A 15685-nucleotide genomic window follows, 5' to 3' on the forward strand; every position below is an offset into this window, starting at 1 on the left:
AATTCCAGAGTGTTGGTGCCGTACCTTTGTGTGGCTGTGTGTTCTGCAGGACCGCAACCAGAGGGATTTGTCTCTGCTGCGTCGCAGGCTCCAGGATCTGGAGAGCACCCAGCAGCTGGAGAAATTGGGATCTGTGGTGCAGACTGACCGGGCCCCAGCCTGACCTCTGACCCCTAAACTGCTTTCATTTGCACTACAACAAGCCCAGGGTTCCAATTAAGACACAAACAGTGTGTTGTGGTTTTTTTTCCAAATACATTGAACGTTTATTGATGCATTTACACGTCTCGCTACTGTGATGGTAATCCACCTCAGGATTTGATGCTGTTGTTATACTTTTGCTCTCGAGTCACAGAGTTGATACAAAAGTTGAACAGGCTTTGAATTACACACTGTTTATACCGACTGGATGTCACGTCCACCCTGCTTTACATGAAGGATATTGATAAATGACTATGATTTACTGATAAACACTTTTGGTGACACTTTGGACTTTGTGTATTTAACTTCATAGCACAACAGTGAACAGTTGAAGATTCATTGTGGAGGATTTAAGGCAATCTATGCCCATTAAACTTAAACAGACAATCCTTTTCCTAATCATCTTTGGATCATTATGCAATCACCTGAATCCTCGTTGCTTAAGAGATCATAGCATCGGACATTCAGTTGGTAGCAATCTGAACCCTCACTGCTAGGTGGCACTAGATCCTACACAATGAACCTTTAACCACTAAATGCTCATCACAAATTAACTACTGACATGATGACGTATCACTGACAAATCAGGAAACCCTGACAATTACTACTTAACACACACATGACGGTTACCGGCTCCTGCCACCTTCCTGTGGGGGCTCAGGCAGCTCCGCACCACGAGCAGCTCTTCAGTCCGTCAAACTGTTTTGACATGATGCAGTTGCTCCGTTACTCGTTCAACTTGTCTTTAATCTGGAAAAGGCCATTTTACAACACAGTTGCTTTTTACAATGACATTGCTTTTTTTCTAAATAATGTCACGTGTTACGTGCCACATGTTATCGTAACCTTTCGAATGAAGCAGATTTATCCTCTTATATTAAGAAAACTCGTGCAGTCATTTCTATAGAAAACACTCAAAAGTGTTTCGCTGCAATGACTTTGGGAACAGGAAGCGACAGGAGAAGCAAATGCTCATAGATCTTATTTCCTGCCATCACATCACTGTTGAGGGGAAGTCACTGTGGTTTTTGCATGTGAACCTCAAACGCCAGACGATCGAACCACCATTTGGGTAATTACTTGAAAATGTTTACATGCTCTAATGATCAATGAAAGGGACGTCTTCATCTAATTACAAACACGGCGCTTCTTCATACTGTCCGTTGCTGCAGCTCCTCTTTTCATCCTCCACGTCTGAAGCACTTGGTTTTAACTCCCCTCTCTTTAAGACATGCATTGTGCTAAAGTGGAGCATTGTGATGTCACGTCACTTTCATATACAAAGAGCTTGGAGAGCCAAAGTGGGTGAATGCTATCCAACACTTGAAGACATACAGGAACCATCGTGTCAATATGTTCAATTATCTAATGTGTAGGAATATATTGCTGTAAATGCACCAGAGGGAGCGTGTCTGATTCTGTTTAAAGCGAGACTGCAGATGAACGGCAGAAGAAGAGTACTACACAGTCGAGATGGAACTTTCTATTAGCGTTGATACTTGATCCGCACCTTCCTCATTCTGTACGGACACGGGGCGGGACTTTGTGACTGACCTTGTCTGATATCGTTCCTGATGTCCAGCTCTAGGTTTTCCATGTCATTTTTCATCTTATCGGTGAGCTTCTTCTGTTTGCTTCGGTAAACCATCACCACCGCTGGGGGTCAAATCCAAGTGGTTGAATTTCGAGGATAAAAAAGTGGAAATGGTTTGGGTCCAATTCGCTCAGCTGGACTTTTTGTACTCACTGATGATAATGCAGGGTATCGGCAGCAGAAAGAGCCGCAGCCAAATAAACGGAAACGATGATTTACGATGGAGTTTTACCATCTCGTCTCCATACTTTATCTGTAAATAAGCAATAATCACAGTATATTTGAAAGAAATTTGACAACAAATACATGTTCACTACTTTGGAACTTTAGTACCATAAAATACTTGCTTGCTCTGCTTCTGCGACTTTAAGACTCACAATTAAATGCTGAAATTCAGCAACCCGTTTGTCTTGGATTTCACAGGCAAACGTGTCAGTCCCATTGTGACTTTCTTGGGCCGTCATGTTGCAGTTGAAAGGTTCTTCTCCCAGAACGGCCATTACTGACAACTCTGTTTTCATCATCTCCAGTTTGTCTGCCTTTTTCTGAGATGAAAACATAAAACTACACTCAACTTTTTAAGGCTCCGTGTTTGTGAATGTGTGATAAAAAGATGAGAACAGTTCACCTCTATGGTGATGCGCACGTAGTCCCCGACAAGGATGGATTTGAAGCTGATAAACTTGGGCTCTGGGTAGACGGTGATGGTTGGGGTGCAGGGCAACGTTTTGTTGCCTACTTTCAGAAACACAGTGCTGGGAAAAGGCCCCTGTGCATTTACAGCTGCAACTGTTTCAAAGGTGAGATTCTGCAGAGAATTAAAAGGAACATTCTGTGTTATATAGAATATGATATACTGATGCATATTTCTATCATATTCCTCCCCAACTATAGCTTTACTCAAACTTACTAATGATACGAGATTAACAATAGCAATCTTCATCGATTTGAAGAAAGCTTTTGAACTGGTTGATCACTGCCTGTTTTACTATTCTATACTACGGTTCAACTCTCATCTTCATAACAGGAAACAATGTGTTGTTTTACAAAAAAACAGATCTGATACATGAAAACAAGAACGAGGTGTGAAACAAGGCTCAAGTCATCCACTGCTCTTGAATCAATGATCTCCCCACAATATTCTCCGAATGTTGTGTTCATCTTTATGTAGATGATACAGTAATAAACACGACTCAAACGGATTTTAACGTCTTACTAAAGTACAACCCTGGCTCGCTGCTATAAACAAATAATAACAAAACTAATAACAAAACTATTCATGTGTTATTTCCTGTCCCTTGCAAACAGAAGAACCCACCATGGGTTGCATTTCGTATTGGCAACACAAAACATCTGACAAACAAATGCACAATTTGATTCTAATGAGGCTTCAGAAACAAATGGCCACCACATTTCATACAAGTACAAACAATAAATATTACATGTACAAGTATGTATTTTGTCAAAACAAATCATTTCTGTTTAAAGCTCCTTCTGATGGAATTATTTACGAGCAAATATTCAATCCATCTCCTATTTCCATATTTTCTCAAAATGTACTTGTACTGAAAAGCAGTTGATGTATCCCAAGGGGTTAATCCTCATAAACAATTTCAATAGCATGATGTAATAACGTGACACGGTTTGACATATGAGCTTCTCTCTGTATAGCTGTTTTCAGTCATGGACTGTGGAAAATTGGATCTGGACATTATGTAGAGTTTGTTTTCAGACATGAAAAAGGCAGAAGACTGTCAGGGCAGACACGTTCACAACAGCAACAACATTTCCAGAACATTAAGGGGCTGGAAGGAGACGTCCCAAAAAAGGTGTGAAAGCGGCAAGAGTTTGTGACGTTAAATTTGTGACTAATACTAATGTTATAATGTAAAATAATTGACATATTGCTAAAGGTTACTTGTGATGATTTGGCATGTTGTGATATAATGTGACAGTGTAGTGTATTTGAGCGTGACGTAAAAGTGGAACACTGCCCGTCTACATACCCACCTGATAGGTCCTGTTTTGAGGAAGTCGGACTTCCTGCAGGGCGTGGCTCTGCGTGACACCTTCCACAAAGTCCAGATGAGAGCCTATGATTGTCAACTTCCTCTTCCCACTACCAGGAGACAGGGCAGCAGCCAATCAGAGACAGAGAGAGAGAGAGAGAGAGAAAGGGGCTGGGGGTTCAACTATAATGTGTTTCTCGCAGATTAGTGAACTAATTGAGATAAGCCTTAGAAAACAGTTTAATGAGCCGGTATCGTATATTTGATGTAGCCGAGAGGTCGATGATGTTGTAGAAGTTGTTGATGATGAAGGAAGGATTCCGAGGACCCAGTAGTTTCAGTGTAACAAAGTTTATTACAAGAAATGACTGGTCGGGACGGGCATCTAGATACCCGGAGACACACAGCCAATAGTGAAAGTCTGACGTGCTGGGGTCTTACACACAGTTATATAGGGAGTTTGGTTCCACCCATGACTTCAGGGAGAACACATCCCACATGGGATTTCTGACTAAATAAGGGCACATTTTTGTATCCGAACATGAAGACACACGGGTCAAGAACATTCCTTCTGAGCCCATCTGTTAACTGGTCAGAGATGAATCCCTAGGTCAAAGGTCGTCCCCAAAAGGTAAAGTAAATAAGACAAACATCTGGTGGACTCTCTGAGAAAGTCTGAGTGTCCAGAGGGCAAGCCTCATAAATGTAAACCTGTCTTTGTGTTTTTAAGCATATATCAACATGTTTTACTCTAACGAATACACAACACCGGTCACCATTATACTGACATTAAATGAAGCAGCTAGATCCCCTTCAAACCTTGATGACATCACAAAGGCTCTAACATCCAAATAGACTAAATTACATTACTTTCTTTGCACACCTGCTGTGTTATAAAACGTTCACGTCCTGTATAGTCCATATCGAAAAAAAATATATAAAGTTTTTGCAAAGTGTCAAAGACAAAGGCAGAAGTGGAAGTTGCTGCAAGTAAAAGAGGATCTGGTCCTAAGGTAAAAGACGTTGCTTTGGGGAAGTAGCAATCTTTCCCCATCGGTCAACCATCTACCTCTCGCTGTTCCTCACTTACTTAGCGTACCGGTGGGGCATCTAGAAATAGCCTACTTACTTTTTTACTGGCCTTATGTACTTATTGTGTTTATCTCTGCTCGCATTGCAACTTGTCCCCTACCCATTCAAATGAGCTGCAAAAACTGATCCCAGTGATGATCTTGTTTGATCAGAATCCTTACTCTTCCATTTCAGAATTGATTATGTGATGATGTGCTTGTTTCAGCTCTTTAAGAGATCGGCACAATCTTAATATATTTTACATCCTCTACTTAGTCCTTGACGGCTGAAGCACTAATCCGGGACTTTAAAGAAGTTACCGCTTGAGAAGTTCTTTTTTAAAAACATTTTCTTCCTCGCATCTGCTTTCACTGGTATATTTCTATCAGTGCGATAAGTTCTTCGCTTTGGAGAAACACACGTCAAACATTTCTGCAGCTGGACATTTTTACCTCCACCAAGGAGGTTATATTATTACATTATTATTATAACGTGTCATTTAGCTGACGCTTTGGTCCAAAGCGACTTTACATTTTTAGTACACTGAACATTTATGAGAGGCCACCTAGGGGTTCAGAGAAGAACTTTGGTGTCGATCCAGAATTTGTTTTCTATTTCCTTAAAATTGTGATACAGGGCATTTTACATCATTTTTATGATTGTCTCAAGAGGATCATTAAACAGACACGTTTAGGGGAGGAATATTTAAGACTGTGCGGAATTAAGTGGGGATCCAGAAATCTGGATCTAGTTCATTTCAATGTGGCGAACTTGGTGGAGGTATGCTTCCTACTGAGTGACATTGTAGAATTCAGCATGAAAGAACCAACAAATCCAAACATACCTGAGCCAGGTGCTGTTTGGTACAATGGCCGAGCAAGATGGGGATGACTGGTAGGTGATGGTGCTGCTGCCGTGGCAACTACCGTCTGGGAGGAGGGCACAGACTTTGACCACGCCTTTACTATCCACACTGGGAATGTGGAACGTCAGACTCGTGCCTGTGTTATTCCAAACAGGAGATCTGACCGGTATGCACAGGATGAGAGAGAAGAAACAGAAGGACGTAATTAAACATCAATCTAATCTCACTTAAATGTTATTTCATCAGAATCATAAGTCTACAGGTGTTGTACATCATATATCATATCACAACCTTATAAAAGAAGCTGAAATGAACAACGCCCAAGGTCACAAGAAACAAACATTATCTTATCGCTGAATCCTTAAACAGATTTAATTTGCAGTTTATTATCAGACACCAAAAAGTCTGTCAGTGTGATAATGTTTTAAAGGGAAACATCACACGTATAAATGATTCTGTCCATCGCTGGATCAACACATTCAGTAGCCCAACATTTTTGTATTGTGAGCAGAACCATATTTGACATCCACACCAGTTTCTGGCTTTGGGAAAGAGAAGCAGATTCATATGTTTTGACAGCACACTGTATTCAAGTCACCTGTCAATACTGTCACCTCGAAGAATATGTCAAGTTATACGACAGGTGTTATTTCCCATTAACGCCTGCTCTCTTTGCATAATCTTAGTCGTCCATGAGCTGACTCACTCTTGTGGCTTGCATTCTGTGTGCGCCTGCATCCTCACTCTGGTCACGTCACTGAGGTTAAGACCGTATAACACCGCATGGTTTCTGCCGTAGAAAGACACAACGCCGGGATCGATGGAGGAGATCTCTGGCGTCTGAAGGTAACACACACACACACACACACACACACACACACACACACACACACACACACACACACACACACACACACACACACACACACACACACACACACACACACACACACACACACACACACACACACACACACACACACACACACACACACACACACACACACACCCCCCCCCCTCTATCTGGTACTGACTACTGTTGTTTTGAATTGGACTGAATGTGAATAACGTGAACTTCAGTGGGAAGCACGTGTGTGAGAGTCGAGGGTTCAGACTCACAGAAAACTTTTTTCCTGACACCATCCTTTGGCAAACACTGTCCTGCAGGAGGAAGCAGGAGGAGTAAATTCAGCAGGTTGCAGACATTCCCAGGAATTAACAGATAAGATAACAGTAGAAAGCAACTAGCATGGTAGAATCCAACTACTTTAATTCAGTCTTATTAACATACAAATAAATAATAATACACATGAGGTAAAAGAGGTATTCCTGACAAAGGAAGAAATTATGAGATTGGGATTTCAATTAAAGCCAAATCTACATATTTTCTTGCTCAGGTGCACGTCCACCATGGTTTTAACATCAATTTCACGATAAAATAATGTCTCCAATGTGGTACAATACATAGGAAGGCTGGAAAAATGTATGGTAGAGAGATGAAAATGGGCATAATTACATTTCTGACTCCTTCATCTGCCCATGAACACTTGTTTATGCTCCAGCTGCATCCGACCTCGAAACACTGCCGACACCTAAAGAGAAATCAGACCTTACTAAACAGGTACCAAAATACCAAAATTACAGATAAGGTTTTTCTTTTCATATAAACCAACTGGAAACTCGCAACAAGGTATTATGGCTATAGGAGAAATAGGGTTAGGGAAATTCTTCTTTTTAAGGATAATGTTTAATGTTTAATGTTACAAGAATGAATTAAACATTTTATGAGAAAAAACGCATTAGCATTGGGAATTTTAGGAGGAAAAACAGCCAGAATATTGTGAAATTTAACAAAAAAAAAGTGTATTTATGATCGACAAACTACAAAACCTTTACATATAACGCAACTATTTTTCCTTCTCTACATGACAGAATATCCCCTGTACTCCCTCATGTGACAGGCTGATCGGATATTCTGCCTCTGACACATACTTTACCTTCAAATTGCGACTTCATTCTCATGAGCTGTTTTTTTTTATCCACTGACTGGGTCTATTACTCCATCGCAGAAACTGATCATTTCTTCAGCACTTGCACGCTTTATCTTTTTCACCTATGATCGATATTACACATGTGTTTGCATTAAGTGTTTTGATTTGTGCAGAGCAGCAGTGGACTTACAAGACAGAGGTTGGCGGACCCCTGATGTCAGAGCAGTTGGTCAGCGTCAGTCGTTCCAATAACTGCGTCGTCCCAAATCTAATTTTTACAAAGACTAAAGAGAACCAATTAAATGAACATTACAGCACTGAAGGTTTATCTCATCATAGTTTTCAGTAATGAACAGTTGCATGAAGAGGAAAGAGGAAAGAGGTAATGTGGCAGGATCCTCGCACTGCTAGTTTCACTTTCACCATTATGAGACGCAGACTGAGATGCAGCTAGTAAATACAAACTGAATGTTAGTAGTTGCCATTCATGCACACAGCTATTCTATACCTAGGAAATTGTGTGCATCTCATTCACATGCGATTATATTTATCAAAGATTACTAACCTTCTGCGGGAAGTGGGCCATTAGGGAGGATGCAGGTGCATTGTGGGAACATCGGAGCAGGGCCACTGGTGCAGTGAAGCGCACCGGACCTCACAGAAAACTGACAGGCGAAGTTGGACCGTGCCTTCTGACCTGCGGTCAGGTGAGTCTGGACGTTCAGTGTGATCTGAGAGAGGTCGGGATGTGAGGGTTTAAAGAACAAACAAGCCACAGGCACAACTGATGATAGTTCAAACTCTGTCCTTTATCTCTACCTGGCCAGTTTGCTCCTTAGCAACTCTGTGGGAAACCATTTTCTCTTGATAATCCTCAGGAATGGACAACCAGTCGGAATCTACACAGTCGTCTTCAAACGTGCAACTAGGAAAAGAAAAAGATCTGAGAACTGACTTTGCAATTGTTCGGAGCTGTTAACAGATTGTTTAAAGATGCAGATGTTTCCTCACCTATCTTTGGAGCCACACCAGACACAGTGTGGATCCTGTGCAGACCAACACTCCTTCACATCTCTGTACGTGCTGCAATTTGATACAGGAACACGCTTCATCTAGAACAAAACACAACGCTTAGCTTCACTTTGAAACGATATAAAATACCACCTGGATAAATTGGATCAGAATTATCAGTTCACCACATGTATGTTTTTTAACATGTACAATGCACTCACCTGGTTTCTTACTGGCACGTACACATAGTTACGATCCACCGGATCCAGCTGAATCTTGGGAAACACTTGGCGATCGTCATCAGCTCTGTAGAGCACCATGGGACAGGAGGTGTGATAGTCCTTATCCACAGCGAGCTGATGACAAGAGTACAGCTCTAGTTATGTTTCTAAGAAACTGAGCTGCTGTGGTGTTAAATATTTAAAAGATAGAGATAATATCGGGGGAAATGGTAAATGTTCCTCTGTTTATGAGCAAACACAATAAAGTGGGATATAACCAGCTGTAAGCTCATGTGTTCAGTTTGACTTTGGGTGGATGGCTCAGCTGACTAGGTAACTTAGATCAGTCCTATGACTACCTGCCAGTGTTCATAACAATGGATAAAAAACAAATACATTTTTTAATTTTTAATTCCTTAATTTTTGGTTGGATTAATTTAAGCTTTATTAAAATTAAACACATAAAAAATTGGATGTTAATAACTTTATTAAAAAGTTATAGAATAAAACATCAATTCAATAAATCTATTTCCTGTTCACCAGTAGATCTTGTTCAGCTTGTTCATTGATAAGGGAAAAGTCTCTGGGTATTCATGTGATCACGAATTACCGCACAAGATGACAAACACAATACTTCATGCATTAAAGGGAGGCCTTTATGTCACTGTGAAGTAAACAGTGACTAGAAGTCTGTGTTTTAGACCTTTGCTTGTTTGCTGACTGCGGTAGTTTAGAAGTCTCGTGCCGATTATCACATCTTTATACAGTTTCTCACGTGTTAGCTCTTCAATAAATAGCATTTTTGATGGACTATTTTCACCTATGGAATAATGCACATATGATATGCCAGAGTGTGTATATGTGTACGACAGCAAGACAGTGCAAGGAGGAAATAAAAACAAAGCAATGTTCATACGAGTGAATTAACACCTGATGATAGTAGTTTGTTTTTTTAACCCTTTAATTTCAATTTGACAAAATCCTAAACTTCTTTCTTTCTTCATTATTACTGCTTTTCACCAATTGTTCAACTTTAATCCACTCCGGTTTGCTAACACTGTAAAGAAGAAATAATGGAAACATTATCAGCTGCTGCGATGAGTGGCTGTGGTGAAGCGGGGGACTGTGTGTAGTTCAGGCAAACCTTGAACCACTCGTGCCTTTCAGGGCTAATGGAGGACGCTGGGTTTTCTCTAAGAGCTCACGCTATCCGAGAAAATACAAGATGCAGTGTGTCGAAATCTTGAAATCTTGGTGCTGGCTTTTCTGTCTCCTCGTCGTGTCCACATCATGTGACTTGCCCTATGTTGCCCCACTTAGCCATCAACTATACAGGATATGATGCAACCGTATGTTGCGTTGCTCAGGTTTTAAGGTTAAACAAAAATGTCCGGTGATGCCTGTCCTCTCTCCGTTTGTAATGTTTATTTTGCGTTGAATAATCATAGCTCGACATCATTTAAGAAAATGGAAAGAAACACATTGTCCTTTCTCATCAATTCGTAAATATTGTTACTTTGTTGATGTGCTGTGCTCCAGGTGACATCTATCGTTCCTCTGTCTGTCCTGGGAGAGGGATCCCGTGCAAATTTTATTTACCCCTTGACTAAAATGGGTTTTATTTGGTACTTTCTCTTATTCTTGATGAAGGTTAAGAACAGAGAATATCTAACCCGAGAAGCCCCTTTTGTGAATATTGGTTATACAAATAAAACTTGACTGACTTAATTGATACAACAAAAACAGATGAAAGATATCAGTAGTACAGATTGAGATGACACACACCTTTATGAGCTGCCCATCTCCAGTCCCGATGAAGAAGACCACCCAGGTTTTGTGCCTCACTGCCAGCACAGAGGTCATGTTGCTCTGCCTGAAGAGCACGGCTTTCGGCCTCAGTGTCTTCGGCTGACAAACACAAACACATTTATTGTCACATCTGGAGCCAACAGAGCTTGAAAGGAGAGGTGCTTGAAATAACATGTCATTACTCAAGGCTCAATACCAAGTCCTCAGGTAAAGAGAGTCATGTTTTAAGGCCAATGACTGAAGCTGTAAGTCAGGCGGAGATGTTGATAATATGATGAACTTAGGTTTGGATTTTACTTTTTTTATGAATCAAATTCATGTCACTTATTAGTCATACACTTTATTTCTTATATATTTTGCTCTTCAATACAATCAACTCAGTAGCTACCAGCTGGACTATCATTCAACCCACTGGCTGCCTAATTACAGTTACTGGGTAATCAATATATTGATTATTAATTATTTTGTTATCGAATCTATAAAAGATTATAAATGGACCCATTACCTCGGCAGCACTGGGCCTCTTTTCACCGTGGATGTAGAAGTCTGGATCTGTATTATCTTTTGCGGTGAAATCAGGGCTGATGTCAAACACAAGCAGCTTGGTGTTGGTCTGTCCCACGTCCGCACTGAACACTCCGCTCCACAGCACCGGCTGCGCCCCCGGGATCACCGAGGAGGCCACGAGTCTGTGACCTCCGGCTTCAGAGACCTTGAGAGTCGCACCTCGCAGCGACTTGATAGTCTGAGTCTTGCTGCCTCCACCCTTGAGCCAAATCAGGCGGATTCTGTTGCTTTCATCGGTAGAGCGCACGTTGGAGAGCAGATACATGGTGGAACTGATCTGAAATCCATCCACAAACTCCACTTCGCCACTGCTTTCGATCAATGGCTTGCCATTATTGTCGCTGAGAGAAAATATGCCTCCATACAGGTTATTCTCCGCGTTTTGGAGCTGGACAGTTTCTAAGTCAGTTGTGCAGTTGGGCCTCTCCGTCGGGTTCGGACTTTGCCGTAACGCGGTCAGAATGTAGGTGTTCTTCTCCACCTTCACTAAGACTGCGATCGACGCGTTGCTGTGATCCAGTGATCCCACCTGGATGCTCTCACTGTGCTGGAGGCTGGAGATGTCCATCAGCTTCAGTATCTCGCAGTGGCCACACTCTTCGTCGATCACCCCGCAGCTGATCAAAGTATCGTTCTCAACCAATGGAAGCAACACGTTGATCCTGAAAGTTGCGTTCGCGAAATCCGTCTCAGAAACCCGGTGAAACGGCACCTGGGCCCCGCGCTTCAGAACTCCTCTCTGGGGCACACTGTGGACCAGGGTGAGGTCGTGGCTCAGCTGGTACAGCATATCATTTGTAGCCACGTAAACCGTGTTGGTGGCCACGGCGTAGTGGTTAACATCTCCATTGAAAGTGAAGCTTCCATCCTGCAACCGACACCGAGCCGCTTCTCCCCAGAGAATAAAAAGCAGACCAGGCAGCAGGATCATCTTAGAGCAGCAATGGCAGCTTTAACTGGGAAAACCCTCAAACACTGACGGCCTGCATGGCACCATACACTCCACCACACTGTCACTGGAGCCGTGCGTAAAGGCGCAGCGCCTCAGCAGAAAGCAGAAGTGGTGAAAGTGGGAGGGGAGCGCGCATCGAAAACAAAAACCAACTATCTCAATTATGTGATGACTTTGCATCATTATTGGATTCACAGGAATTGATCCCACTTTAATCGTGTTTAAAACCAGATTTACAGAGTTTCAGTCTGATATACCCAATGACGCGTGCGATCCTGGGATGGTTACTGACGACTACAGCCTCCAGCTGATATCCCCACAGGAACGAAGTCGTGGGGCGGTAGGCGAGAAACCCCCGCCCCTTTGTAGCCCGCTCTGCAAAGTTTTTTCCACTTTGACGCTCAATAATCAATAAGATCAAATTATAAGCACGAGTCAATGTGAGTACACATTCACTGGCATTACCGCTTAACCGTAAAAAAAAAGAAAGGACAGAGGGTTGTTTGAATCAGGACCTTCCTGCTCGGAGCTTGTTTCCACTCTCAGTCGCTAGAGGTCGCTGTCTCCCTGGGTATAGACATGCAGTGGCATGCAGGAGCAGCCCGGTGAGAGGCAGCAGAGTGTCGGGATCTCCAGCAGCTCCGCTACGTATATTATCACTGACCCTTCGTTTGAGAGCTGCTGCGACAAGATGACAAACACAATACGCGTAACTGTCCAGCTACACACCCCTCCTCCCATCCAGCGGTGCGCTGCGTCCACATCTACATCTGGGAAGGTCAGACGCATCTTCTTTTTTTGTAAATTTGCTATCAGTGGTTTATAGTCTCAGTGGTTTTAGATGGAATAGAAATAATAATCCTAATCCCCAGTTTACTTCCCTAGCATTTTATGCTAGGGAAGTAAACTCCATCGATCAATAATTCTGTCAAGTAATCAAAGATGTTTCTAAATTCTTTGTAAGTGTTAGCATGATGTGTTAATCTTAACAGAGACAAACTGATGATTAAGCATTGTATTTCTATTTCATCAAATTTAGTTCATCAGAAATCTCTCATTCATTCTGTTCAAAGGCGAGATACAACCTGACCGATTTGAGATGAAGGAAAATGAACTGAGTGCGTCAATGTGACACATTACGTGTGTCAGATAATCAGCTGTGTCATTTGTCTCTGTTATTTCAGTAATTGATTCATCTGCATAATATGGACATGGACACAACTGTAATTTAGCTTTGTTGTGAGCATGAAATGATCAAGTGACTGTATTTTATGTACAAACAATTAAAAACTCAACTTGGTCACATGTTTAGTAAAAATATCATTATAAAAACTAAAGACTTCTTCTCACAGGAATATATTTGGGAGGTGGGGTGTCAAAAGAAGTGTTTTAAAGAATTTGTAAAACTTTGGTACAAAGAATTTCCTCATAAACATATTTGTAAATGATTTCTCATGCTGATCATCATCAAACATTTACAGGGTCTGTTTGTCTAGAAGGCAACAGTCAGAAATATCAGCAACTCAGAAATCACCAGGGACTGTTTCTGGAAGTGAAGACATGTTGTCCAAACCTTTATATACAGTCTATACCCATAGCTATATGAAGACTTTTTGGATGCAGGTAGTCCATCTGTTCCTGCATCCTAAAAGCTCTGAGGCTTCACTAAACTGTCAGAGAAGATGAAATTCCTCACTGATTGCTTCAGTGTCAGACCTTCAGTGTCAGACCTCCTCCTGTGTTTCTATTCAACGGCACTCCTTCGCAATGCACACTCAAAAGGTTAGACAAATATTGTTTTATGCAAGAATTCAAATGAGTTAAACCTATAAATGTTTTAGAAGTAGTTGATATGATTAATGGTATTTGGCAGTAAAATGAATTAGAGATGTGATCTACTTTTTTTCATTTAACCTGCATTAATTAGTTGTTGGCTACTTTGAATCAGCCTTAATCATCGAACCCATTCTCATATTAAGTTTATTCTTTTAACCCTGATGTTCAAGTTCTCATTTTTTTCTGATAAGTTTGGTTATAATTAGTTATTTGATGGTATAAAAATGAGGAGAAAAGTTATGAAAGGTAAGACATGTTGTCCATCTCTATATACATGTCTATGGTTTCATCCCGCAGCAGAAATGGAGCAGCATTAATTTGGACTCAGGTAAACCTGATGATTTAACGTTCAATATTTATTTTTACTTTTATTGCAGTGTGAAGTTGCTCCGAGACAGAAAGGATAAAGTACAGTAGAGTGTTCAAATGTGACAAGTGTCCCAGCTTGTTGACCACAGTCAAAACCAGATAGAACACTGTGCATTCCAGAGTGTTGGTGCCGTACCTTCGTGTGGCTGTGTGAGTCGAGGCTGTGTGAGCATCACCATGCTCTTCCTGTGTGTTCTGCAGGACCGCAACCAGAGGGATTTGTCTCTGCTGCGTCGCAGGCTCCAGGATCTGGAGAGCACCCAGCAGATGCGGCTGGAGAAACTGGGATCTGTGGTGCAGACTGACCGGGCCCCAGCCTGACCTCTGACCCCTACACTGCTTTCATTTGCAATAATACGAGCCCAGGGTTCCAATTAAGACACAAACAGTGTGTTGTTGTTTTTTTACCAAATACTTTGAACGTTTATTGATGCATTTACATGTCTCGCTACTGGGATGGTAATCCACCTCAGGATTTGATGCTGTTGTTATACTTTTGCTCTGGAGTCACAGAGTTGATACAAAAGTTGAACAGGCTTTAATTACACACTGTTTATACCGACTGGATGTCACGTCCACCCTGCTTCACGTGAATGATATTGATAAAAGACTATGATTTACTGATAAACACTTTTGGTGACACTTTGGACTTTGTGTATTTAACTTCATAGCACAACAGTGAACAGTTGAAGATTCATTGTGGAGGATTTAAGGCAATCTATACCCATTAAACTTAAATAGACAATCCTTTTCCTAATCATCTTTGGATCATTATGCAATCACCTGAATCCTCGTTGCTTAAGAGATCATAGCATCGGACATTCAGTTGGTAGCAATCTGAACCCTCACTGCTAGGTGGCACTAGATCCTACACAATGAACCTTTAACCACTAAATATTCATCACAAATTAACTACAGACATGATGACGTATCACTGACAAATCAGGAAACCCTGACAATTACTACTTAACACACACATGACGGTTACCGGCTCCTGCCACCTTCCTGTGGGGGCTCAGGCAGCTCCGCACCACGAGCAGCTCTTCAGTCCGTCAAACTGTTTTGACATGATGCAGTTGCTCCGTTGCTCGTTCAACTTGTCTTTAATCTGGAAAAGGCCATTTTACAACACAGTTGCTTTTTACAATGACATTGCTTTTTTTCTAAATAATGTCACGTGTTACGTGCC

At 41.5% G+C, this 15685-nt stretch overlaps 1 protein-coding gene and 1 long non-coding RNA gene across 3 annotated transcripts; one reads left to right on the forward strand and one right to left on the reverse strand.

Annotated features, from left to right (window-relative positions):
• Positions 1-252: 252 nt before the first annotated feature.
• On the reverse strand, positions 253-12433 carry LOC133948647 (plexin-C1-like). Of its 2 annotated transcripts, XM_062382549.1 has the most exons (17): positions 11278-12433; positions 10749-10871; positions 8964-9098; positions 8743-8843; positions 8551-8656; positions 8297-8462; positions 7922-8015; positions 7257-7332; positions 6860-6901; positions 6447-6580; positions 5720-5899; positions 3806-3914; positions 2424-2603; positions 2173-2340; positions 1949-2048; positions 1756-1857; positions 253-951 (listed from the first exon to the last, which is right to left on the reverse strand). In XM_062382549.1, the coding sequence occupies exons 1-17, from the start codon at positions 12268-12270 to the stop codon at positions 947-949; spliced, it is 2814 nt and encodes a 937-aa protein (XP_062238533.1). In that variant the 5' UTR covers positions 12271-12433; the 3' UTR covers positions 253-946. The 2 variants fall into 2 exon arrangements, with proteins under 2 accessions (XP_062238533.1, XP_062238532.1); XM_062382548.1 differs by lacking the exon at positions 253-951 and having other exon boundaries at positions 1616-1857.
• Positions 12434-12899: 466 nt separating this feature from the next.
• On the forward strand, positions 12900-15138 carry LOC133948650 (uncharacterized). Its single transcript, XR_009920079.1, has 2 exons — positions 12900-13069; positions 14698-15138. It is a non-coding gene; the product is annotated as an uncharacterized LOC133948650 (long non-coding RNA).
• The last annotated feature ends 547 nt before the right edge of the window (positions 15139-15685 follow it).

Source organism: Platichthys flesus, chromosome 23 (genome assembly GCF_949316205.1).
Source record: "Platichthys flesus chromosome 23, fPlaFle2.1, whole genome shotgun sequence".
Classification (NCBI taxonomy): Eukaryota; Metazoa; Chordata; class Actinopteri; order Pleuronectiformes; family Pleuronectidae; genus Platichthys; species Platichthys flesus.